Source organism: Penicillium psychrofluorescens (assembly GCF_964197705.1).
Source record: "Penicillium psychrofluorescens genome assembly, chromosome: 5".
Classification (NCBI taxonomy): Eukaryota; Fungi; Ascomycota; class Eurotiomycetes; order Eurotiales; family Aspergillaceae; genus Penicillium; species Penicillium psychrofluorescens.
In genome coordinates, this window is record NC_133443.1 from 2,472,791 (window position 1) to 2,498,161 (window position 25,371).

General features: G+C 49.3%; 8 protein-coding genes across 8 annotated transcripts; 5 read left to right on the forward strand and 3 right to left on the reverse strand.

The window, feature by feature from the left end:
- Positions 1-2,253: 2,253 nt before the first annotated feature.
- On the forward strand, positions 2,254-3,065 carry PFLUO_LOCUS8215 (uncharacterized protein; the record flags this gene model as incomplete). Its single annotated transcript, XM_073785928.1, has 2 exons — positions 2,254-2,259; positions 2,496-3,065. 2 exons carry the CDS (start codon positions 2,254-2,256, stop codon positions 3,063-3,065), a joined length of 576 nt encoding a protein of 191 aa, XP_073642234.1.
- Positions 3,066-3,322: 257 nt separating this feature from the next.
- On the reverse strand, positions 3,323-4,940 carry PFLUO_LOCUS8216 (uncharacterized protein; the record flags this gene model as incomplete). Its single annotated transcript, XM_073785929.1, has 4 exons — positions 3,323-3,693; positions 3,767-3,944; positions 3,996-4,868; positions 4,932-4,940. The coding sequence occupies 4 exons, from the start codon at positions 4,938-4,940 to the stop codon at positions 3,323-3,325; spliced, it is 1,431 nt and encodes a 476-aa protein (XP_073642235.1).
- A 218-nt stretch (positions 4,941-5,158) lies between these two features.
- On the reverse strand, positions 5,159-6,242 carry PFLUO_LOCUS8217 (uncharacterized protein; the record flags this gene model as incomplete). Its single annotated transcript, XM_073785930.1, has 4 exons — positions 5,159-5,218; positions 5,408-5,590; positions 5,656-6,083; positions 6,137-6,242. 4 exons carry the CDS (start codon positions 6,240-6,242, stop codon positions 5,159-5,161), a joined length of 777 nt encoding a protein of 258 aa, XP_073642236.1.
- Positions 6,243-6,775: 533 nt separating this feature from the next.
- Positions 6,776-7,818, forward strand: PFLUO_LOCUS8218 (uncharacterized protein; the record flags this gene model as incomplete). The annotated part of the gene is made up of 3 exons (XM_073785931.1): positions 6,776-6,925; positions 6,986-7,130; positions 7,193-7,818. The coding sequence occupies 3 exons, from the start codon at positions 6,776-6,778 to the stop codon at positions 7,816-7,818; spliced, it is 921 nt and encodes a 306-aa protein (XP_073642237.1).
- A 421-nt stretch (positions 7,819-8,239) lies between these two features.
- PFLUO_LOCUS8219 (uncharacterized protein) lies at positions 8,240-10,845 on the forward strand (the record flags this gene model as incomplete). Its single annotated transcript, XM_073785932.1, has 2 exons — positions 8,240-8,776; positions 8,830-10,845. 2 exons carry the CDS (start codon positions 8,240-8,242, stop codon positions 10,843-10,845), a joined length of 2,553 nt encoding a protein of 850 aa, XP_073642238.1.
- A 2,520-nt stretch (positions 10,846-13,365) lies between these two features.
- On the reverse strand, positions 13,366-14,040 carry PFLUO_LOCUS8220 (uncharacterized protein; the record flags this gene model as incomplete). Its single annotated transcript, XM_073785934.1, has 1 exon — positions 13,366-14,040. One exon carries the CDS (start codon positions 14,038-14,040, stop codon positions 13,366-13,368), a length of 675 nt encoding a protein of 224 aa, XP_073642239.1.
- Positions 14,041-19,539: 5,499 nt separating this feature from the next.
- Positions 19,540-21,116, forward strand: PFLUO_LOCUS8221 (NADP-dependent glutamate dehydrogenase; the record flags this gene model as incomplete). The annotated part of the gene is made up of 3 exons (XM_073785935.1): positions 19,540-19,588; positions 19,725-19,855; positions 19,911-21,116. 3 exons carry the CDS (start codon positions 19,540-19,542, stop codon positions 21,114-21,116), a joined length of 1,386 nt encoding a protein of 461 aa, XP_073642240.1.
- Positions 21,117-21,627: 511 nt separating this feature from the next.
- PFLUO_LOCUS8222 (mediator complex subunit) lies at positions 21,628-24,889 on the forward strand (the record flags this gene model as incomplete). The annotated part of the gene is made up of 6 exons (XM_073785936.1): positions 21,628-22,138; positions 22,200-22,450; positions 22,504-22,566; positions 22,626-23,132; positions 23,190-23,721; positions 23,772-24,889. 6 exons carry the CDS (start codon positions 21,628-21,630, stop codon positions 24,887-24,889), a joined length of 2,982 nt encoding a protein of 993 aa, XP_073642241.1.
- Positions 24,890-25,371: the final 482 nt, after the last annotated feature.

The following is a 25,371-nucleotide window of genomic DNA, read 5'->3' on the forward strand; positions in this document are numbered from 1 at the left end:
TGCCGAGAATGTAACATTCCTGATAGCAAAGATGGTTCCAGCAGAGCATTCCCGACGTCTTGGATTTGTGCGAGCGGACTATATTCTATGGTCCGATCGCCTGGGGATGGGTTAGATAGAAATGGGGGCGAGACTTCGTCCTGGTCTGCAGCATTGGGCTGCATGAGAAGATCGTCGACAGGGGGGCTTGTCGGGGCTCCCATTGACATTTGCTCGCGCAAGAACTCTACTTCTTGCTGCAATTCTGCTTTACTGGGTGCTTGTCAGAAATCAACACTTTGGCCGTTACAGAGCTAGCTCACGTTTTCTTCTTGATTCTCTTGAAAGACAGTAAGACGAAGCATTCCAAATGCAGGCGACTGCATCGTGAACATTGTTTAGAGGGGTTGTCGCTAGCATCGCACCGCAACTAGTTCTCAGAGTAAGCGCGGGATAGGGAAAAAGCGACTCGGGAAACAGCCTACCTTTTGCTGCCGGCAATTAGTGCATGCCTTAACGGTTCTTCCGGGACGCCTTGTTCCGTTCATTGTCCAGAGCAATTTGCCGGTCTGAGATCGAGATTTTTCATGTTCAAAAGCCTCAAGATGGAGCTGCTGTCGTTCTACTTAGTCATTCGCGCCACTCCCCAACCCCGCGTTTGCCCGCGTTACTGCGTAAACGGCCCGAGATATTCGAGCTGTTTCCAATCATCACTTTTGCATTACTGAAGACCAAGGAGCATGGACAGAGAGAATTTCCCCGTCTACTATATATATCATATTATTTCTTATGAGTTTAATCCGTGAGCATTCCTTGTTTTCATGGCACTGGCTAGTTTAATTTCAATATGCATATAGCTGCAGATCAAGCCATGCGGTATCATTATATGCTCCAGTGACAATCATCTGATTTATGATTTTTAGAATATCCCAATTGCTTTGAGCGTTGAATTCTTAATATGTTCTTGAGACAGGCGATTTGTTGAGTCCTGCGTAGACTGCATCACATCTTTCCGGTGTCTCTCAGCATGTGGGTCTGATCGGAGATGGCGGTCAGAATCGGCTTTTACCCCGGATTCATCGGCAAAACAGTAGAGACCGGTCATTTGCTAAAGCTGCAAAACCTGCATGAACCCCATGGGGTATAGAGATCGAGCTTGGTCCTGGAGATTTTTGGATGTGGCTCACCCGCGAGATCGACAACAGGGATTATTTTTTGTGTCTGGATACTTCCTGTTCTGTGTGACCATCCTTGCTTCTAGCTACCCTACTCAAAATGGAAGCTATCCAGGACAAGGGAATGGAGGAACGAATCGAACATACAGAGTACCAAGAGAAGCACCATGTTGTCCCCGACTTCAAACATGAGAAGTCCCCACGCGAGAAACGATTGGTGCTGAAGCAGGACCTGGCCATTGTGCCTCTGCTGGCTGGGTGCTTCTTTTTTGCCTATCTGGTTTGTACTACGCTGTCACTATGTCTCATTTCACCTGCCTGATGATTGAACAATAATAAACAGGATCGAACGCAGATTGGAAATGCTAAAGTCATGGGAATGGATGCGGATCTCAATATATCAAGCAGCCAATACTACAACTGCCTAATGATGTTCTGTGGGTGTCTCGTTACTTGACAGTATTTCTTTGTTAATTCCTGTTTTTTCAAAGGATGATGCTAACATTAATGGTCTGTAGTTGTCGGCTACATGGTATTTGAACTCCCAGCGGCATTGACCTTGCGGTACATCCCAGCGCCTGTGGTGTTTGGTTCCTCCGTCGTGCTCTTCGGTGTGATAGCTTGCAGTATTGCTGCTTGCCATTCATATGCACCGATTATGGTCCTTCGACTTCTCACGGGGGCATTTGAGGCAGTGGTTCAGACAGGCAATCTCTATCTGGCACAGTGGTACTATCCTAATGAAGTGGGAACTCGGGCTGGTGAGTATATACCCTTGTCTATCAATGGATAATGCACACACTGATTTCCTGAAAGCATTTTTCTATCTTCCGGCTCCGATAGCAGGTGCAATTGGCGGGCTCATCGCTTACGGCGTTGGTAAAAATCTCGATGGCAGCCACGGAATATCTTCCTGGCGTTGGCTTTTTCTGGTAGAAGGGGTCCCTACTATTTTCTGGGGCCTCCTGATTCTCGTCATCCTTCCTAAATTTCCAGAAACAGTTTCGAAACATGGAAGTTGGGTTTTCAAGACAGAAGAGGAACGGGAAATGATTTTTCAAAGAACCAAGATCGGTACGTCAGAACTACACTTTCCACCATGAGGGTATATTCTTACCCTTGATACAATAGCTCGGAATGTGCCAGACTCAAGGCCAAAATCTGTTCAAGTCTGGCTTGCTATCAAAGATCCAAAGTCTTGGCTGCAGGCAATGGCTGTTGCAGCAGTGTGCTTAAATGTGGCTGCTTTTGGAGTTTTCCTCCCAACTTTCATAAGTCTCTTCGGCTTCTCACCGCGTGAGTACTTTGTTACATGTTATCAAATCATTCTATCGCTAACAGAATCCGACTCCAGTCATGACTCAACTATACACCATGATCCCCTACGCATTTGGCATTGTCACCCTTCCGATTGGAAATATTCTGGCGGATCGGTTCAACAAGAAGGGAATCCCAATTTTAATTTGCCTTGGTGTTTGCCTGATCGGGTATATTCTCCTTCTCACGAGTACCAGTCAAGCTGTCCTCGTAGTGGGATGCTGCTTTGTCTCGGCCGGTGCTTATCCCGCTGTCGTTTTGTCTAGTGCCTGGGTCTTGATCTCACACGCTGGTTTTACCAAGCGAGCCACTTCCTGGGCAATGGCACAGATCTTCATTCAGTGCTATAGCATCATCAGCACGCAGGTCTATGTTGATCCACCGCGGTTTTTTGAGGGACATGGTACACTACTTGGATTGAACGCTCTCGGTGTGGTTGCTGTCCTGGTCACTATGTGGATCTTCGGCAGAGAGAATAAACGCCGGGATGCTGTGGCTGCCGAGTTTGCTGCGAGGGGAGAGGTCAACCCTGACAGTCTTAAGGATTATGAGGAGCTTTGTGACAAGCACCCCGATTTCAGATACACATTGTAGGGTTTTGGATGGATTTGGGAATTTGATAATTCCGTTATTGACTAGCAATGCAACTTTTATCAAGCTTCATCGAAGCCCTCTACTCCGAGAATTATTCCAATTCTCCTCAGATAAGGATGTCGTGTAATCGAGAAAATACTTTTTTGTTGAAATTGAACCAACCAAATTGAGATCTCTTTTTAGTATTTATAGATGCTTTGTGTCTCGATCTCTTAATATGCAGGATTAATTTTCAATGAGCACAATCTAACTAAGATCTACCATTGCAAATCTCTCAACGCCGCAGGGACCTCTGGTTCCGCACTAGTCAATCTGGAAGTCGTTTTATGGACCACCTTTCCTCCGCTAGCCAGGGACTGAAAAATATCACTTCCAAATTTTTGGTAGGCATTGGTCATGCCCTGGTTCTCAATAAGAGCCAACTCCATATCAGACAGCTGGAAGTAGAACGTGGATCCACCAATTTGAACCTGTCGTTCATCCAAGCAAATTTGGATTTCGGCTCCATCAACAGCCAGTTCATAGAAATCATTATCATCAATTATGAAGCGAAGGACTCCCAAGTTTGCGAGATTCCGGTTGAAAATAAATGCGAAAGAACGAGCAATAACGCATTGAACCCCGAGACCTAGACGAGTAAGTTGCCGCACGGATAATAAAGAATGGCTTTGCTTCAAAGGTTTCTGTTTTCATAAACTTACCTTTCAAGGCTCTTACCGCTGCTTCACGCGAGGACCCAACCCCCAAAGCCTTTCCTGCAATGAGAACCTTTTGTCCGTCCCGTACCTTCTGTCGAAAGTCGGGCATCACGTATTTCATGCAATGATTGCCTAATGCTTCATCCGTCGTGGCAGTCACAAGGCAGTCAGCCGGTGCAATCTTTTCTAGTTAGTCAATTCCCAGTATGGTTTATAAGAATATGGCGCTTACCGCGTCCGTGTCAACAAAATCCCCCAACCTGATGACTTTTTTTTTGATTGGTGATCTTGTGGCACTGGATCCTTTGGTAGAAACGCTATTTCCTTCGAGACTTGAGGTGCTCTTGACTTTGGTATCTGCCATAGATGAATCATAATTAGGTTCCACGTAGGGAATTTCCGTTATCTGATGGACACTGTTGGCAGGCTTGCTCCTCTTCGGGTGGCTTTTTATCGCATTGAAATAACTCTCTTCAATCTCCGCCAGAAAAGACGACGGGTCCGTGACTTTCATCTCAAAAGATGAGGCGGCAACCGTAGCCGCGGAAGAGAGGTTGCCGATGGAGCCCTTCCCCATTCGGTTCTGGAAATTTCGATTCTGCGACGAAATCCATACCTCACCTTCGCCAGCTTGATCAGCTCCCATACCGACACAATAGCTACATCCTGGTACTCCAACTGAGAAGCCAGCTTCTTTGAATATATCCAAAAAGCCCAAGGCCTCGAGCCGTGATCGGATAGGAATTGACCCAGGAGCCACATGACGCTTGCCAGGGGCCAACGGCAAGTTTCGCCGCAGACCAACATCCAAAACAAGAGCTGCAAGAATCAAATCTTCTTCGGTTGTTGTGCATGCGCCAATAAAGCATCCGTCTAAATGCATACCTTCCTTCTCCGTCACAGGAACCACGTCATCGGGCGAAGGATAGATCGCGAAAAGCGGTGTGACTTTGGATAGATCAATCTCGTATGTGCCCGAATAGACTGCATCTGCATCAGGTTGAAAGTAGATTGAGGAAGATCGTCTGTACTTTTGCTTTCGGCCAGAAACGTAGGTATGAACAATGTCGTCAGGCACAAATAGCCCTGTTATGGCGCCAAACTCCTATAAAAAAAGGTCAGTACAATAAAATATACCAAAGCATATTTCTCCCTTGTAATGGCTTACCGTGCACATATTTGCAATTGCAAACCGTGCATCCACAGATAGGTATCGACAGCCAGGACCTGAAAATTCGACTACTTTCTCAGCGGCCACTGTGTTGCGCTTGAGCTCGCCAAGGATATGGAGAATGATATCCTTTCCACCTATTCCTAGTTGTGGCTGTCCAAAAAATTGAATGCTGATACACTCAGGGACCTTAAACCAGGTTTCGCCGGTAATCACGCTCATCGCTACGTCTGCGGCTCCGAGCCCAACAGCGAGACATCCAACAGCGCCAGAAGAGCACGTATCTATTTAAAAGTCAGTCGGTTTGAGGGCCACGAGGGTCATGAGGGACTATACGAGAATCTGAGCCAAGGACAAGTAATCCCGGCTCTGCTCTTTCTCTCACAAATTCGGTGTGCATGATGGTATACTAAATATTATGCATCAATACTGATACATAGATGCAGAGTAGTTGAATCAGTGGTGTTGCTCACATTTGGACCTTTGTAATCAGTCAGCTTGAAGTCTTGTGCAGCTTTATCGGTAGCTTTAATAAGCCGGCGATTTAAAGGAGTGTTGTATGTTCGAGGATCGACGACATGGTCCCCAGCAATCCAGAAACGGTCATTGCGCCAAATCCTGAATGAGTCGAGCTGAGAAAGGGTTTTGTTAATTCCCTTTAGAAAAGACCCTCGGTTAGTTCCGAAAGTTCACAAACTGACAAACCAAACAAGGCGCTTACAAAGTAGGATATCTCAGACGCAGCAACCCAGTCGATAGCCACTCGCACAAAGTCCCCAGCAGTAAGTCCATTGGACGCAATAGGATCAACAGAGTGATGTGCAAGGATCTTTTCTGTTAACGTCATTCCACGCCTCTGCACTGGTCGTGTCGACAGAGGGCGCAAAAGCTGCCGGCTTTTCTCCGCCGAGGAAAGGGACTGAAGCCATGCCTCGACCCAAAACGCGAGTGCATCACAAGCAGATGGCTCAAGCGTTTTCCACAGATCAATTTCAAGACCTCCATTAGACTTGGATTCCAGTGCAATGTCTTTGGTGCGCTGGATTGCATCGGCCTCGTTCTGCTTATCTTGGCCTTTCAGGAGGTTGATGAACGCATCGAGTACGGCCACATAATTTCCATATGCGAGTTCCTCGTTGTCGGTATCACCTAGATATTGTTATATATCATTGCAATCAGCAAAAATGTAGGTTGGTTCTTACATTCTTTCTTTTGTACCGGAGACTCGATGTGGATTCCACGGATTGTCTGCAGGACATATGAGATCCTCTGAGACAAGGTCAGAAGACTGGCGTCGTTTGTTGCCATTTTGGACATTAACTTCCAGCAGAAAACGCCCTCAGATGCATAGGCAGTTTTTCAAGTTCTCCTATGAGACTCAGTCGTTCTGTAATCAAGAGATCCAATTTTACACCTCGAGCGAATAACGGACCCGTCACACCGAGGCCCGAGCCCCGGCCATTTAATAGATTTCGCAATTGAGCCATTTGCCAAAAGTTCCCCGCACTTCAATGGGATCCTTTACTTACCGCAGTGTACGGTATGTCTTCCTTCCAGAAAGTCGGGAATTCGGCATCTATTTCGTCGTTCGAGCGGTTCTACCCGCCCTGTTTCGCTGAATTGCCGACGTCAACCCCTTAATTCCGATTTGAGGTCTAGGTGCCCTCGGCGACAATCCGGCAAAACAGCTTTCGCACAACCTTCCGAAAAGTCTAAATAAGCCGACATTCTCAGCTCGATCCGAAATGTATAAGTCAGCAAGTCTCGAAGCTTTACAAGCCATATCTCGCGGTCGCGCCTCCATTTACTGTCCGTTCAACAACGCACAAAAGAGATTCATCATGGAAAGCACAAGCACATCTTCTATCTCCCCGGCATCCTTGCTACGGCGGCAAATAGCCACCAAGGATGAGATCGTCGTGTGCCCTGGTGTATACGACGGACTCAGTGCGCGTATTGCCCTTCATGCCGGCTTTAAGAGCCTTTATATGGTGAGCCTCGAATAACCTTTTATTGAGAACCTTATAGTGGACTTATTAATGAGATATTAGACTGGTTCTGGAACTGCCGTTTCCCGACTTGGAATGCCTGATATTGGTCTAACTACCCTGAATGATATGAGGGATAATGCGGCTCTCATTTCCAGCTTGGATCCATCGGTCCCGCTCATTGCAGATGCAGACACAGGTTACGGCGGTATGATACTTAATGTATTTGGAGACGCTGAATACAAATAAAACTAACCTAATGCCTTTTAGGTGCATTGATGGTAGGCCGTACGGTCGCTCAGTACATGCGTGCCGGCGTTGCAGCTCTACATCTCGAGGACCAGGTCGTCAACAAACGGTGTGGCCATCTCCGTAACAAGGAGCTAGTCTCAGAAGATGAGTACATGTCACGGATCAAAGCGGCTGTAAACATGCGAACAAAACTTGACGGTGATATTGTCATAATCGCACGTACGGACGCATTGCAGGTCTTTGGTTTTGATGTCGCTCTAAACAGACTGAAAATGGCAATCAGTCTAGGTGCTGATGTGGCTTTTCTCGAGGGCATCCGCACCCTGGAAGAGGCAGAACGTGTTTGTAAAGAGCTGCACCCAACCCCAGTCTTATACAACATGGTTCAGGGAGGGGTCTCCCCGCGTCTTACCGTCTCGGAAGCCCAGAAAATCGGCTTCAAGATTATCATATTCCCTGCAATCGCTTCTAGGGCGGCCTTCTTATCTATCACCAAGTCTGTGCAGTATCTCAAGGAAACTGGCGACTTCCCTGACGAGACTGCCCATGTGGGCCCGGCTTCCTTGTACAGTGTCTGTGGCTTGGATGAGGCAATGGAGTTTGATAAGGCTGCTGGTGGAAAATCTTACGAAGGGGGAATATAGAGGGGAAATGTAGAGGTAGGATCCCATTTCAATGAACATACTTGTTCCAAGTAGGCAATAAATTTCAGTGTTCCACTTCTAAAAAGTCATAATTGACCCTAATCTGAAGGGCATAGTACAGCAGCTTACGCCAATGGGAAAATTATTTGCTAATAGGGGAACTTGTCCCCTTTTTTTTTCTTTTTGCGAACTTGGAGAAAAAGCCGGTCACTACTTTGACCGGCCAACTAATTGCGGGGAAACAGCTCAAGCCGCACCGGGCCGAGATGTAGAGCCGAGCGCCGCGCATGACATAAATTATTAAATGAATCATGATTGAACGCTATTAACTATCAATTATTCTTTGCTTCCGAGCACCCATTGAATCTCAATCTCGATTTAGATCTGTTGGGAATTCAAGATAGTCCGTTTCTCAGCCATCATGCCGAAACAGAACAGCTATGGCGTCCCTGTCGCGTTGTATCGAGGCGGAACTAGTAAAGCACTGTTCATCCATGAAGATATACTTCCTCCATCAGGCCCTGAGAGGGATCGCCTGTTAAAACGGATGATGGGGTCACCAGACCCGCTTCAGCTTGATGGAATGGGCGGATCAAAAGCGGTTACCTCAAAGATCGCTATTATCAAAAAGTCGGCCCGTCAAGGTATCGATGTCGACTATACCTTCGTTCAAGTCGGAGTTTCAGACGACACAATATCCTACGGAGGCAATTGTGGCAACATATCGTCCGCCGTTGGACCATTTGCCATTGACGAGGGCTTGGTCGAGTTCAGGCCGGGCAGTTCAATTGAACCTGGAAAGAAGGCGCAGGAGGTTCGCATTTATAACACTGGAACCAAGAAAGAAATTGTGGCACATGTCCCAATTGATGAAAGCGGATGCTTTGAAGACCAAGGAAACCAGGAGATTGCCGGTGTTCCAGGGAAGGCGAGTCCTATTCTGATGGATTATCGATCAGTAAGTTTCTTTCTTTCACTGTAATAGCCTTTGACGCGCTAAAAAGAGATCAGTCTATTGGAGCAATCCTCTCTAAAGGAATTCTCCCAACTGGAAGACCAATAGATGTGGTCAGCGTGGGTGGAAAGGATATCGAAGTGACTACTTGCGACGTCGCCAACCCATGTGTGTTCGTCAAAGCGCACGACTTCGGCATCACTGGCTATGAGAGTGCCGCCGATCTCACAGCCAACGAAACCTGGATTGCAAAATGCCAAGAGCTACGAGGAAAAGTAGCGGAACTTCTTGGCTTGACCAACGATTGGACAACCTGGGACACAATCTCCCCGTTCGCGCCTTTGCCGATATTCGTCGCTCCCCCGCAAGATTCGGCCAAGGGCTATGTTTCAGCTCGACTTTTCCTCGATAAAATGTGCCATGAAAGCATGGCTGGCACAGGTGCCATTTGCACAGCAGCTTCCAGTCGTGTCCTTGGCACTATTGTCAACAAAGTGATTGGCAAGGCAGCAGAACTAGATGCTCTCGACATCATCCATCCCATCGGAATTATGAGTGTATGTGTTCAAAAAGAAGTCAATTTGGGATCCGACGGTCTACCGGTGTTTCGCACACTCTCTTTTATCCGAACCGCGCGCCGTATCATGGATGGGACGGTGTATATACCCAAAGAGTTTGCGCCGGCAGAGCCCACGAAGAAAGCAATTGAAGATGCCCCTCCTCCGATTACAAAGATATTGGCGGATTTTGTGCATCAGACAGAGTACAAACAACTCAATGACCGAGCGAGAACAACTTTGAAAAACCTCATAGTCGACTACATCGGTGTTACTGCTGCCGCCACACAGAAAGCCGAGTCTACTGGACCTGTGTACGAGGCTATCTCAAGGCTCAATGGAGCAAATGGTTCTTACACTGTGATTGGAAAAGACAGGAAATTCAACGCTCAGTATGCTGCTCTCCTGAACGGGTTCCTTGGTCATTCCCTCGACTTCGATGACACATATGCGGATGGTTCTCTGCACGCTGGAGTTACAACAATAACGGCAGGGTTTGTAGCCGCCGAGCAGACATCTGTCAGTAGTGAAACCGTTCTCGTCGCACTTGCAGTGGGGTATGAAGTGACATGCCGTCTCGGAAGAGCTCTTGGTCAAGCAGCTTACTCGAGAGGATTCCATAACACCGCAACGGCCGGTATTTTCGGGGCTGTAGCGACCATTGCGAAAATCAAGGGTCTTTCCGTACCTGTCATCGAGATGGCATTCGGCCTTGCGGGATCAAAAGCGGCCGGATCAATGCAATACCTCGAGAATGGGTCTTGGAACAAGCGATTGCATCCAGGATTTGCAGTCCATGACGCCTGGCTTTGCGTGGAATTAGCAGAATCAGGAGTTGTTGGTGCGAAAAAGATCTTTGAGGGCAGATTTGGATTTTTCAACGCATACACTCCGGCAAAGGTCGATTACGACAAGCTTCTTCACTCACTCGGGACTGAATGGGAGTTCCTGAAGTCAATCTGGAAGCCATTTCCAGCCTGTCGAATGACGCATGGACTCATTGCTATGGTGGACAAGTTGCGAACCCATAGCACGCCCAGCAAGGAGGTCAAGTCTATCACAATTCGCCTTCCAGAATACCAGCTCCCTATTGTTGGGGCTCCCACGCCCAATAAAATACACCCACAGAATATCGTGGACGCCCAATTCTCGGCTTACTATCAGGTTGCCTTAGCTTGGCTCCATGGTGGATATACTGGCTGGGCCGGGTATGATAGATTGCATGATTCCGATCTTCATGCTTTGACTGATCGGATCAACATTTCATCTGATAAATCATTGCACAAATTCCAACAAAAAATAGCAATTGAGTTTGTGGGTGGTTCTGTCATCACAGAGATCATTCAGCCAATGCCGGAGGATGGGGCCGGAGAGTTCTCTAGCGACAAAGTGTTCGCCAAGTACCTTGGATTAGCATCTCCTGTTTACGGAGAAGACCAAGCCAGACACATCAAGGAAGTTGTGTATAATCTTGAGCAGTACAAGATGTGGGAACTGATAGGTCTACTTCAGTAGACACAAACAGAATGTAAATAGACTCAGGATACAGATACAAACAGGGAAGTTGTCAAATGTATTAGTTCAAAACAACCTTTCATCAATTGGAACTGATCCGTGCGATAATTCACCTAGCAGCCGTTGAGTGCCCTATGTTGGTCAAGTCTGGTCTCGTTCTCCTGTGATATTTAAACGTTTTAATTCCCGTTCGGATAATACACGACAACATGGTGGTATGGCACATCGTCTTTGGCAGGCAATCACAGCGTTTGAAATCTTGGAAGCATCCATTCTCAGTCACAATCCAAAGCAGAAATTGCGACAGTGCGCTGTATCGATCTAGATTGCAAAGAGTCACTCGGTCACATTAACTGACGAACCATTTTTATCTTGATTTTGTCTCGTGCTGTATTAGCGTTCAAGTGTTGATACCTTCCAGTAGTGAGCATAACCATAGATGAAATCGCATATGCAAATAGCATGATTTAATCATGGCCCTGTATAGGGCGCGAGATTTTGCGCCGGCCTGAACCAAGGATCCACTCCAGCGCCAGACACACTTCTTGCAGCAGGAATTTCTAGTTCTCACAGAACAAACACCTGTCACGGACAATCAACCGTGCTATCGGACATCTGTATCCACATAGGGTTTTATTTCCACTTGCGAACCAGTTTTTGTCCGATCGCGGCGTTAAGCGGGTGGAGGGAACATGACCCAAGATTTCACTCATCCTGGTGCCGAAGCCGTTAGGTCCACGGTCCACATCGGGTCTGTACAATATCTACCTCGCACTTTTCGGCTTTTCTTCTCGGGCGACATAAAATTTTTGCCACAGAGGGCCATTAACGTAGCCCAAATTTGAGGTGGTTTCGTTGCAAGGGAGCATGGTCGCTCGAATGAACGAGAGGGAACCCACAAGTTCTCTTGGCCCACTTATCTAAGTAGGCTGATGAGCATCTTCGTCTTGTTTGGAAGGAGTTTCAAAGCCGATCACCCAAAAGGTTGCTTCACTTTCCCTTGGTTCCTCCCCGCCGGGTTACGACACCTACTCTAGATGGAAAGAGAGATTCTAGGGGTTCCACCGATGTGCGAATCCCGAACTGTGGTACTGTAGACGGCGCAGCCGTTGGGTTTCTGGATTAAGCACAACCCCAAAGAATCATGCAGGGGACTGCATCAGGCAGTGGGGGCGCTTTTTCGACAGTCTGAACCGTTTGTTTAGGTCGGGGGGAAAAAATGCATTGGGTTCCACCATTTTCTCTCAGCCTTGAGCCTCTGTGACGATCTCGGAGAATTTCAGATCGTCCCACCGGCCGCACCGGCTCCAGGGGTGGTCATTAGTGGCCCTTTTTAGGGGGTTGTCTAGGCTTGTCTGGGCTCGTGTTCAGCCACGCCACATTTTTTTTTTCTGAAGGCCGCGGCACAGATTGGAATGACTTAGACAATAGACCAATAACGTTCTACTGGACAATTTGTCCACATTATCCTCTGAACTAGTGTTAGTAGCTTCCTTGTTTTTCGTGGGGGTGCCAGAAAGTTATTTTCGCAATCAGAGAAAGTTCTGCGTCCCTCGTTTTGCCTTTTTTAATCAACGTGCCTTAAGTTCCTCCCGGAATGGATTACGGCATCTGAATCAATTCATCAATTCATCCATGGTCGACAAGATTATATCCATACGTATTTATGCTTTCACAGGGGTGTACCATTAGCCCCACAGGCCCAGCAGACAAACGCCGGCGGCCGAGAAGTCACGGACAGGATCTGGGCTTTGACCTGGGGGTGTCCACTGCGGTAGAAGCGCAAACTAGTGGGGCTGGGTAGCGATTTCACCGATCTCACTTCTTTTTGAGTCGCCTAGTGCGTAGGAGTATGTACCTATTTCGCTGGTTCTCAACGCTTTCTTTCCCACTAGTAACAAAAAGAGAAAAGCGGCAGATGGCAAAAACACGGTTCACTTGCTGGTCAAGATTCAAATTCAAGGCCCGATCCACAAAACGGATACATGGCACATGTGTCCGTTTGCTGGGAACCAGATGTGCGTGTCCGTTCGAAGGCCAATTGGGAACGGGTTGACCTGGATCTCTTTCCTAATTCTTTGAGCCCCCTCTTTACGCTCAGCGCAATCCGCTTGCACGGTCGCTGTCAGGCCCCCGTGCTGAGAGGGCGATTATCCCGTCCTTGCTCATCCCCCTTGGATTGAACACAAGGAAATGGCTCCCTGGATTCTGGATAGAATAGTTGTAGTCCATAGATTCGTATCTCCGCCAAACCTATCGCTTTTTTTTGAGTAAGGAAACCAGCACTCAGGAACGAGTAATCGGATCTGCCGTCTGGAGATGAGACTGGGCCGATGGATGCAGAGGTGTAGAGAGAAAGGGGGGAGAGAGAGAGAGAGAGAGAGAGAGAGAGAGAGAGAGAGAGAGAGAGAAAGAGAAACAATAGAGACTCAGAAGACTCAATGAACTGACTCCATGTCGCCGACCCGATGTGTATAGTATATGCCCACCAGACAAAGAAAGAAAGAAACAAGAGAAAGCTCATCCACGCGCACTCCGAGGGCGCGAGTTCTGCGAAGATGAGTCGTGGAGGGTATCTGGAGCCCGGGGCCCAACCATCCAGTCCTCCATGGCGAGCCACTCGCTCCAGCTGCGCTCCGCAGCCTCGATCTCAGCGTCTAGGGGTCCTTGAAGCGGGCGCAAAAACGGAATCGTCTCCAGCGGCGGAATGTCGTAGTCCTTCTTCACAGAGGCCCATCCTCCACTCTTCGCTGCAAAAAGATAATTGCGGCGCTCTTGTTCATGGAGAGGACCAATCCCGCTGCTCCAATCGTCTCCAAAAAATCCATGAAGGACCCCCGGGAAGTCCATGCCTGTAGCCACTAGGCGCCGAATGTAGGGGATCAATGAAACGGACGGCGCGCCGGGTGGTGGTGTTCCTGCTGCGGGCGTCTGGCCACCGGATGATGAGGCGGGTGATGGTGAGGAGGAGTTGAAGACTGGATTGGGCTGTCGCTGGAATGGGAGGCGGATGTTGAGAAAAGCGGACAGCGCTTGCACGGGGACACTGTGTTGGGCGTGGTCCAGGAAGTAGCGTTGGCAGCTCTGGTAGCGCGGGTACCATTCGAAGATATCGAAGCTGTCTTCTGTTCGTCCGGGCGAGGCGCCGGCCAAACCCATCATAGTGGCCGGGTCGAAGTGCGGATTTGAATTCATGCCGGAAGGTGGTGAGGGAGATCTTACGGGGTGTCTGTAGCCGGTCATGCTCTTAGCCTGGCGATCTTTGTCGCTGGTTTATTTTTCTGCGCCAGAACGGAGGAAAAAAGATTGAGGGGCAGAAGTGGACAGGGAGGGAAGTTACTTGTTCAAGAAGAGATCCCTACCTCGGCGGACCAGGAGCGAAAGTTGGTGCCGGGGGGAGAGGGGGGCGGAGGGAGAGGGTGCAGAGCGGAACAAGTCCCTGATAGCCCCGAGTCCTCTGCCAGATTGGGGCTTATTCATGGACATCTGTTAGGGGCGGGCCATCGAGGAAATGGGTAGAGGTTCACGGCAGGTGTGTAAGGTAGAGGCGCATTGAATTCAAGCGGCCCAAGAGACGTACATGTTCAACAGGATAGGTGAACCCGAAGAAGGACGACAGAGAGAAAGGAAAAGAGCGGATGAGGTACGACAATCCAGAGTGTATTCTGGAACGTTCATAGAAAATAGCAGGGGAAAAGACTGTATAAGGTGTATTATTTCCTGGCCGATCCATTCAATCAAACGGGTCTATCCGGTCAGGCCAAGAGCAAGTCAGATCTCCGAAACGCGAGTCGTCCACGGGTGAGAAAGTGGATACGGGATCGATCTAGAGAGGAGGAACATTTCAGTGGGCAGGGAGAAGGGGGAGAGAGGATCCCGGAAGTCCACCGAAAATAGTACATAAAGAGGGAAAAAAAAAAAAAGGCACAGATCTCAAAGTGCCTCTTATTGGTTTGATTGGCTCGTTCCCATCGGATGGCGTCGATGCCAATTACTGTCCCTCCCCACACTACTCGGTCTCCTTTTCCACTACTAGACACGGATAGGATACATCGCTAATAATCATCCCTGCACCGGCTTCAACTAACTAACACGAAAAGGGGTGCTGCGGCAAACCAATCTGCTTCCGAGCCGGGGCTGCAAGGTGTCTAGTCTCGATTGGAATTGCTCGTCCACGAGGACACTCATTGCTCGCATCAAGTTGACTCGTCACCTGGCGGTGATCATGCCCGTGGACGCACATCATTTAGTGGTTCGGTACTTGTTCGTTCCAGAGTCCATGATTATTAGATTAACCCCGATCAATCATATATTTTTCATCATCTCTACCAAAGGCCGCAGATTAATGTTGCAATGGGAAGTACGGGTGCACCTTCTCGCTAGGGTAAAGGGACAGCCAAAGGACCGATCTTCCACGACTCAAGCCATTATTGAAGGGAGCGTGGAACTGAAATCCGATTTTTTTTAACCCCTGTTAGATCTCCACCCGAACCCAACCCCAGCGCCACGAGCCGCCGACAAGAATAATGAAGGCAAAGGTCTTGCTCCCAGGGATGGCGTCACTAGAGCACACGAGCTCGGATCTCGCAGACAAACGGAGAGCCAAGTTAAGCGGAGATCATCTCAAGCTTAGACCTGATCGCGGTAGCGTCGCAGGATGCGCCCAAGTGACAGACGCGATCGCCGGGTTTACGAATAATAATTAATCGCGCAATTTTGCTGAACCTCGGTAGAGTGTGAATATTGAGGCTGCTGTGAATCTTCCCTCGTCGGCGTAGCTACGCAGAAGTATTAATTATTATTCTCTCCCCATTCACATTGATTGATTATTGCTCGAAGTCTCTTCTTCGGGTTGTCCCACTTGGGCCCTAATTCGCCACATGCGGAGTTCAGGTACCGTGCAGATCCACATGCCAGGCAGACGGGATTCGTCTGTGTTTACAGCGTGTCATATATCTCAAACTCGCATTTCCAGGAATCCGCACGCCGTAGTCAAATAGCCTGCGGACCCTAGGGACAGATAATACCGTCAGGCGCTAATAGTGGGCGACCTACGGCTACGCATTCCACACAATTGATTCAATTTGCATTTTCCTGCATCTTGCTCTCCAGTTGCGATCGTGTGTGGGAAATCGGCGCAGATCGTGTTCCTGGACACGTACCACGGGCCTCCGGAGGAATTAGGCCCATCCTTCGGCGGCCGAACCGCCCAGCTCCAGGCCTAAAGTAGGCGTGGTCACTGACCACAACAATCCTGGGTATGGGTAACTAATGCTCGAATTGGCAAATCTTGAAGAGCTACGGGATGTTCCGCTATCCAGTCGGAGTTATTCCAAAGATTGCTGACCCTGCATTTATATTTAGAGCAGACTAGTTCGGGCTCGAGAGGTGAGGGCAGGTTTACAATAGTCCCTTTTATACCGGACTAACAAATTTGGACCATCTTAACTGAGGCGGATGCATAGACGGGCACGATCGGTCCCTGAACCGCTGATCGATAGTTAGGCTCTGCCCGTGTTCTATACATAGTTTCCTAGCGAACTAGTCGCGCCGACGGTACGGTAGCACAATGTGATCCGCGGGGCATAGCCTTTAAGCGATCAGGCCATAATGAGGCGCTTGCAGCGGCGCAGACCTTGGATTTAGATATTAACCCGAAGACTAGGTAGACAGCTAACTATCTGTGCGTCGCGAGTTGTCACCACCTACTGCCGAAGCAAGGCAGACAGGCGCTACCATGTGCCTTAGTTCTGAATCTTAGTGCCATGCCATGCAGAAGCCATCACGGTCGGCATATGTACAGATGACTTCCGATACAGTGAAAAAAAAAAATGACTTCAATAATGAAGTTCCTAATTGCAGCACGTGTACTCCGTACTCCGGGGAATAATAGACAGTGGGCCCGACTATGATTCCAAATCATGGATCGGCAGTCCCTACCCGAGAGCTCTCCCCAAGTGTGAGCTATCTAGTGCACTAGCTAGCTAGAGTAGAGAAAAAAAAACAATGGCTGGCTGAACTACAGCTTCCTTATTATCATCGTCACATGTCTGCAGCTTTCCAACAACCCAATCTGCAGAAGGTCCGTTCCGATCGGAACACGTAAGGGTCCTACCTCACTTCCCTGGCCGCCCCTGACGCCACATCCTGACAACAGACGACTCGGCCGTGAAAAAGTCGTGAAGTTATCGAGTAAAGCAATGTGCCAATTAAAGCATGGCGTAGCCCGACCCTTGTTACCCCGACTGATAGGGAAACAGACAGCAAATGAGGTTGCTTGCATTATCATTCCTCTGTGCGGGACGCGTTCGCCGCGGAGACCGCCGAATCCCACAGTTGGCGCAGGCGATCGCAACACCAGCCACTGTGGCTTGATTATAGATTTCCATAGACATCTCTAGGTAGTTCTATACACAGCTGTATTCTGAAAGCGAATAAACCACAGAAAGATATCATCGTTTATTGCGATACTTCGGAGCTCAATGATAGAGCATTATTCTGATGAGAAATAATGTATAAAAGAAAATCAGTTCGCATGGTATAGGGCTTCTCCATGTATTTGCATGTAATGCCTTCTTGGTTAACTACAAATGAGTCATGATCTATGATCAGCTCAAGGGGAGCTACTTTTCACTTATCAGCATTACTGAACAAGGTTGGTAGCATGTCAACTCCCCTGCAGAAATTAGCACTCGCCATTTACAATCTATCTCAATGTTCAAACGAAAGGGCATATTTAATTGAGGTACAAACTTCTAGATGTGCTTAGTTTATCACGATAGTACATATATTTCTGTTGCACTTGGTTAGATGTAAAAAAGGTCCCCCCTCACAAATATCACTTTCTCCTGTCCTTCTGGGTCGTTTTATCAAGTGGAAGTTTAAAAAAGATAGAAGAAAGCATAATTATGCAGAAATGCTTCCATATGATCATATCGAGGGTTGATAGCAGTATGGAAGGCCACTTCCCCACACAAATGGACAGTTACTAAGTATAGAGCTTCTGTAATGGTGGAACGAAGCTAATCTGAACCAGGCATCTGCTCATCTTAATGTCTATGTTTTAAGCTTCTAGAAACGTGGGGCTCTGTAGTGGTTCCACACCGCATTTGTCCCAGGATCGATCTCTGCATTGCACATGAAAGAGGCCAGTGGTTCTTGCGAAGGTCTTACCTATGCTATAAATTTTATCTACTCACACTAGCTGGTCTTCCCCTGGTAACAAGATATCGGTTTACAAATCTCATACTATGAGAGCATTACAGAGAACTTAGCACCAGTATGGGTATCCAACAGCAATAAATTGTTCTCTGCACGGAGAAATCTATAATTTATTCAACGTCCTTGGTCATCCTTCTACCACGGTTGATAGCCAGCCAACGACAAGACAGGATCTTATCACTCGATACTTGTCTAGCTCCGGGGATTCGTCGGGCACTGGTGCCACCAATGCCAATACGCCCCATACGTCTTATGCATTGGTCATGCAGACGGTAGCACGACATCAGCTTACCTAGAAAATCAGCCTACTCGGATCAGATAATGTTAATGTCTACTCTTGGCCTGACTTGGTATGGCTTGAAGATAATCCATGCACCGTCAGAACTCACCCCCGCATGGTGCCGCCGCCAGACAGTCAGTGTTGGATGCCATGTGTAACCTGTGAGTCAAGTTTTGCACATTTAAACGAGTCAAATCCTTCCCACACCATCCACTATGTATCTCTACTCCTCTTTTCCTGTCAGTGGAGCGGTTGAAGTGGGACTTGATTATTAGTTAATTACCCGTTTAGCAAAGCGAGAATAAGCAGTTTGAATAATAAAATCGGGGACAATCAGATAAGGTGGTCACGTGCGCATGCGGCGGCTCCCGATCGGAAGTGCCGAGAGAAAATTAAAGAACGCCTGCATCGGCGATGACCTCTTGTGTCGTGTGTGTCGCCATGAAATACTACACTACTGTTGTCAGCGTCAATATTATAGTACTGTGCCATTCACGGTCATAGCAGAACCAACCTCCCTAGAGGTGTCCTCCAGATGTTACATTATGTCACTAGCCATCCTAGTAGTGTCGGAGAGCACCGATCCGATGGGAATAGACACCTCAAGTCACGAAAACTACGAAATGACACGAAATTGAGTCGGAAGGAAGGGGCAGAGATCCTCAGCGTCCGACCGACAATTATAGTCGGATCATTGGATGAAGGTTGACCGGAAACAGAAGAAGGGTGGCGGGACTGATAAGGACAATATCTGTGACCTGAGAGGATAAGCTAACATTTGTCCTGCGGGCCCCGAACTTCGGACGTTCTTCCCACGGAAAGCCTTGGGTTCCATGCTGTGCCCAGTCGATCGCGCTGTCATTTTGCCCTGTACTACCTTATCCGTTCTTCTCCTCCGACGCGCCATGCCTCCCGTTGTCGTAGTAGTAGTCCCCTTCCCCGGCGTCGTTCCCGGAGTCTCTCGTCCGACTCCGGCAATCCTGCTCTCCACCCCTCCATACTGTATATAATCCCCATCCGGTCACTTTTTTCTTTGCTCTTTTCTTCCTCTCCATCATCAATTATCTCTGCTTCCTCCCATATATTACCTTATTTTTCTTGCATACCTTGGATTCCTGCCAGGTGCCGATCATCCCTTCTCCGACTACATCGCAGCAGAGTAAATTGAATTCACCTTACAACAAAAAACCGCAATGATGCAGAACCTTCCCCACGAGCCGGAATTCGAGCAGGCCTACAAGGGTAAGCCATTTGTTCTTTGTCGTTCTTGTCGTTCTTGTCGTGTCTTTTGTTCCCTTGCCCGACTTGCTCTTTTTCGCATCGGCATTCTCGGCATGTGGCTCTCGGGAAGTGGCTCTCAGCTAATCACCCGAAACAGAGCTTGCTTCCACCCTGGAAAACTCCACTCTTTTCCAGAAGTACCCTGAATACCGCAAGGCTCTGCAGGTCGTTTCTGTCCCCGAGCGCGTGGTTCAGTTCCGTGTCGTCTGGGAAGATGACAAGAACCAGGTATGCTCCATTCTTTTATTCCGCTACTAAAACATTGCGCTAATCATCATTCTAGATCCAAATCAACCGCGGTTACCGCGTGCAGTTCAACTCCGCCCTTGGCCCCTACAAGGGTGGTCTCCGGTTCCACCCCTCGGTGAATTTGTCCATCCTGAAGTTCCTCGGCTTCGAACAGATCTTCAAGAATGCCTTGACCGGCCTGAACATGGGCGGCGGCAAGGGCGGTTCCGACTTCGACCCCAAGGGCAAGTCCGACGGCGAGATCCGCCGCTTCTGTGTCTCGTTCATGACCGAGCTCTGCAAGCACATTGGCGCCGACACTGACGTCCCCGCCGGTGATATCGGTGTGACCGGCCGTGAGGTCGGCTTCATGTTCGGCACCTACAAGAAGATCCGCAACCAGTGGCAGGGTGTGCTCACCGGAAAGGGCGGCAGCTGGGGTGGTAGCTTGATCCGCCCCGAGGCCACCGGCTATGGTGTTGTCTACTACGTCGAGCACATGATCCAGCACGTCTCCGGCGGCAAGGAGTCCTTCAAGGGCAAGCGCGTCGCCATCTCCGGCTCCGGCAACGTTGCCCAGTACGCCGCTCTCAAAGTCATCGAGCTCGGTGGCTCCGTCATCTCTCTGTCCGACAGCCAGGGCGCCCTGGTCCTCAACGGCGAGGAGGGCAGCTTCACTCCCGAGGAGATCAACACCATCGCCGCCATCAAGGTTGATCGCAAGCAGATCTCCGAGCTCGTCAACGAGGCCGCTTTCGCCTCCAAGTTCAAGTACATCCCCGGCGCCCGCCCCTGGACCAACATCGTCGGCCGCATCGACGTTGCCCTTCCCTCCGCGACCCAGAACGAGGTCTCTGGTGACGAGGCCAAGGCCTTGATCGCCGCCGGCTGCAAGTTCCTCGCCGAGGGTTCCAACATGGGTTCCACCCAGAATGCCATCGATGTCTTCGAGGCTCACCGCGAGGCCAACTCCGGCGCCGCCGCCATCTGGTACGCCCCCGGCAAGGCCGCCAACGCCGGTGGTGTCGCCGTCTCCGGTCTGGAGATGGCCCAGAACTCTGCTCGGGTCAATTGGTCCGCCGAGGAGGTCGATTCCCGCCTCAAGGGCATCATGAAGGACTGCTTCGAGAACGGTCTTCACACCGCCAAGGAGTACGTCACCCCCAAGGAGGGTGTCCTGCCTTCGCTGGTTGCCGGTAGCAACATTGCTGGTTTCACCAAGGTTGTCGAGGCCATGAAGGACCACGGTGACTGGTGGTAAACTGGTTCATCTCATTTTGCATTTCCTTTGTTCTTGTTGAGCGGGTACGGATATAGAGGCGCTGGATTCCCTTGTTGCATTTGATGATATTCCCACTTGGCACTACTGTTATCGGAATAGTCATGATGATAATGAAATTACATGATTGTTAAAAAATCTTGGTGTATTTTGCATCTTAGTAGAATCGAAGGGCAAACAAAGATCAGTCAAAAGATCAGCCGTAGAAAAGGCAGAATGACACCGCCTTATATCTGTAATCACGTGATTGCATCACCGCCTTGGCTTGATGAAGCAATATCCTCCTTCCTTCCCATCAAAATATCACGGATCAATTGAGCCCGGCATCAGATCATGAATTGAGCTATATACACCTAGACTGTGAGGTCTGCTATACGCTGCGAGCCCGGCAATGCAGCCAAAGATGGTCTCCTCCGAGCAGTGGAAGACATTCCTCCACCAATGTTTGGCGCATCGAATAGATGTAGACGAGTTCAAAAACCTGTCAAAACTGATGATCTCCCGCTCCCCAGTGGACGAAGAAGAGCTTCTCAATATGCTGTTAGAGTCTCGAGCTACGACCACCATCACTTGGGACCCCTTACTCCCACTCTACGTCGACGCTCTCTGCAAAATTGGCCACGCTAAGCCATCGACAGCGTTGACGTGCCTTTTGAAGCATTCCTCGATTCTTGATTGGGGCTCTGATGCTCAGCCGAAGCGAAAGCGCAAGGCATCCACGCTCATGACGGATATCAAAATTATCCAGGATGTCATGCTCTCCATCTCCACTGGGAACGTCCCCAAGACCATCGCCGAAGTCACGGAAATCTACTCTGCGACTGTGGATTGGATTATGGCCGTTGTTTCCTGGCACAACAACAATCTAGTAGTCTCTCAGCAGGCCGGTGGCATGATGGGATCCCCTGATGCGGTGTCGTTATTCGAGTCCCTCGGCATTCTGCTTGCTGCTCTATCTGGCACGGGGAAGGGCCTGGAGGCTCTTTCAAGCGATTATCAACAAGGTTGGTTATCTCCTCATATTCTCGGGTTATACCATGAGCACCGCTGATGTGTTTGCCGTAGGCCTGAAAACCAAACTGGGCCAAGCCCTTTCCGCCTACCTGCCCCTTTGCGCGGACGTCTCTTTGCCTCTTCGGCAGCGGCTAGACGCACTGCAGAAGGAATTCAACCTTTTCGGTGATCAACCTTCTAAATCATTGGAACATCCGGTGATCGATGAGATGAATGTGAATGCCCTGCAGTTTGAGTCATCTGTCATGGATGGCCCCGTCATAAATGCTAGAGCCGGTCTCTATGTATATATCAACGCCGTGGTAGGATTGTTTTTACTGCATTTGCCGCGACATTAATACTGACTCCACTGTAGCTTGTGGGCCGACCGCTGGCTGATGACTCGATGTTGATCAACTACCTGACGAACCGATATGGGGTGAGTTTACCATGAGTGATCATGCAGTATTTGTGCAGTGGAGTCTGACTGTCTACCAGGGGCACTATGAAGTTCTCATTGAGGAAATAATTATCGCAGCCTTCGATGTTCTATCCAATGGCGTGTACCGAAACGAATCCAGTCGAACTATGTTCTTATTTCGAGCTTTCCTGGTGAACAAACTTCCTGCCTTCTTTGCCGCAATGTCGGCAGCATCCATGGTGCCAATTCCCATGGAACTGTGCATCAGTCAAGCATTGAGCCGGCTCGACCCTAACGCTTTCCCCTCTTTCTCGCAAATGTTCTCTATGCAGGGAAGTAGCGTTTTGTCCGATGCTCGGCAGGAATTCCTATTTGCCTGCGCATCGCACCGGCTTATCCCCGAGTCCAGCATTGAGCGACTGCTGGGAGAGAACCCTATGCAGACGTTGCCTGTCGGTGGACCGTATATAAAGGACGAGCTGGTGGCTCAGATAAACACCAACTTTGAACGTGCAGATCAATTGATCGGTGAACTTGAGTCGATGGAGGGTAACGCAGGCGCCATAGTCGGAGCAATCACTGAGGTATGGGAAACTATTCGCGATGCCGCCCTAGGGAAACGCGGACTAACAATATGATAGGTTATGTATAACCTTTGCAACCAGAAAGAGACAGTGACACTCAAAAACATTTGCAACGCGCTCTCGCGTCGTCCGCACGCATTGGACGTTATTCTTCTCTTCCGGACAGCGAAGCAATTCTTACAGCCCCTCTGCACTCTGCTAGATTCGTGGCACTGGGATGAAGACCAGAGTGAAAATCAGCCTGTTTATGATGAATTCGGAAGCATCCTGCTGCTGGTCCTCGCTTTCAAGTTTCGCTATGATATGAATGCTTCTGATATCGGGGTCTCTGGAAATGGGTCATTTTTGCTGAAACTCCTAGATGGAGGATCTTACAGCCAGAAACTGGCTGAGCTGACCGACAAGCAGAACAAGGATCTCGGCGCGTGGATCGCTGCTTTGTTCATTGCGGAGGGCATCAGCGAAGAAACCATGTCAAGCTGCAGTCCTCAAGAGTTTTACATGCTTGTGGCGACACTATTTGACCAAAGCCTCGGTGCTTGTGAGTCAGGGAAGTTGGATTTTGAGACATTGAAAGGTGGATTCGAATGTATTTGAGTCGCTCATCCCGGCACGTTGCCCTCGCTAAACGCTTGTTAGATCTGCTTGAACCTTTCCTTCTACCATCTCTGGTCTTTGCCTTAACCTGGCTGGGCAATCACATTTGGGAGACTGAAACGGACCCGACTATCGCACTGAAGACACTTCACTCCTTGGTGAAGCCCAGTTCCATCTCCGGCGAAGCCCAGGCTATCCATCGGACTGTTCTGAACATCACCGGGCGCCTACTCGAAGAACAACTCAAGGACGTCCGAACCAGACACACCTCTCGCTCTGACATCAAACCAATTTTAGATGCCCTTGAGCCTTATCTCTCTTTTCAACGCATGGGCAGCTGCCACCGCTCAGAGCTCGATAACTGGACCGGGCATACCGCCGGCGGTCTGGTAGGTAGCATCCGCACTACTTTACAGTCTCTCGTCCTTTGGAGCGCCAGTCCGGACATCAACAGCGCGCCCCATTCCTATACACACCGCCAGCTTGTAGCCGGCGTTCGCATGCTGGGGTCCACGCGTGTGCTCGGCGCCATCTTGGACGAGCTTAAGCAGCAATCCCAAGCAGGCAGCGGTGATCTGGCACTCGACATTGCCGCTACGATGATCTGCGCGCCCATGGCGGAGTCCTTTGCTGTAGACCAAAACAGTTACCATCCTGTTGACTCAACAAAGGAATCCCTCCCTCGGTGTCCGATCCTGACACTCAGAGATGCCCTCACCCTGCAGCACGAGAACGTGCCCAAGATCTCTGAAAAGGACCCCCTACGAGCAGAGATGATCGTGCGTCTCTGGCGCCGTGTCAATGTTCTCATGGCGCCTCCGTCCCAGGTCTCAAATATCGACGTAAGCAATATCATCAATAACATGCACATCGGCATCGAAGGACAGGATCGCATGGACCTTGAGCCGTCTGCTGCCGGTGTGGGAGACAATGCCGTCAGCGACGAAGATCCGGACAATATCAATCAGATGCTGGACAATGCGGCCGCGGCTGCTGCTGCTGCTGCCGTCGGCATGGACACCGGCGTCGATGTTGGGCAGGATATGGGGCTTGACAGTGGCGGTGCCGGTATGGATGCTATTGATGATGTGCTCAATGCAGCCGACATGGCCGTTGGCAATCCTGAGTTCCTGGATCTGGATATGGAGGGGATGTTCTAATAGATGACGGCTTGGATTTCTTTGGGATAACTGCGTGCATTTATGAGCCATCTATTCGTGTGTTTTGCAGAACGTACTTTTGGAACAGGTATTTGTTCGCTTTATTGCATAAGGATATCTGTCAATTCTCTCATTTACGCCAAGAACCCCAGGATCCTAAAGTTTCGCGGCATCTCAATGAAGAACGCCATGCAACAGCGCCTACAGTATTCACCAAAAAGCCAGCTTCTTTTCTCTGTTTACTCCTGCCAATAGACAGGTAACCCGTTTTGGGAGTAATGTGCTTCCTCAATTCTAAAAATAATCCAAGTCAGCCACCGCTCATGGGTGGGTGTTTCAATGCAATTGTCGAGTTCAACACATACAAATTCCAGTACTTCCACCTACCTTCCCCACAAGCTTCGGGATCCCCGAATTCAGGGAGCAGAATGTCCAAAACCCCAGCGGGCGTAGGCAAGATACCGCGTCGAGACGCCGCTGGA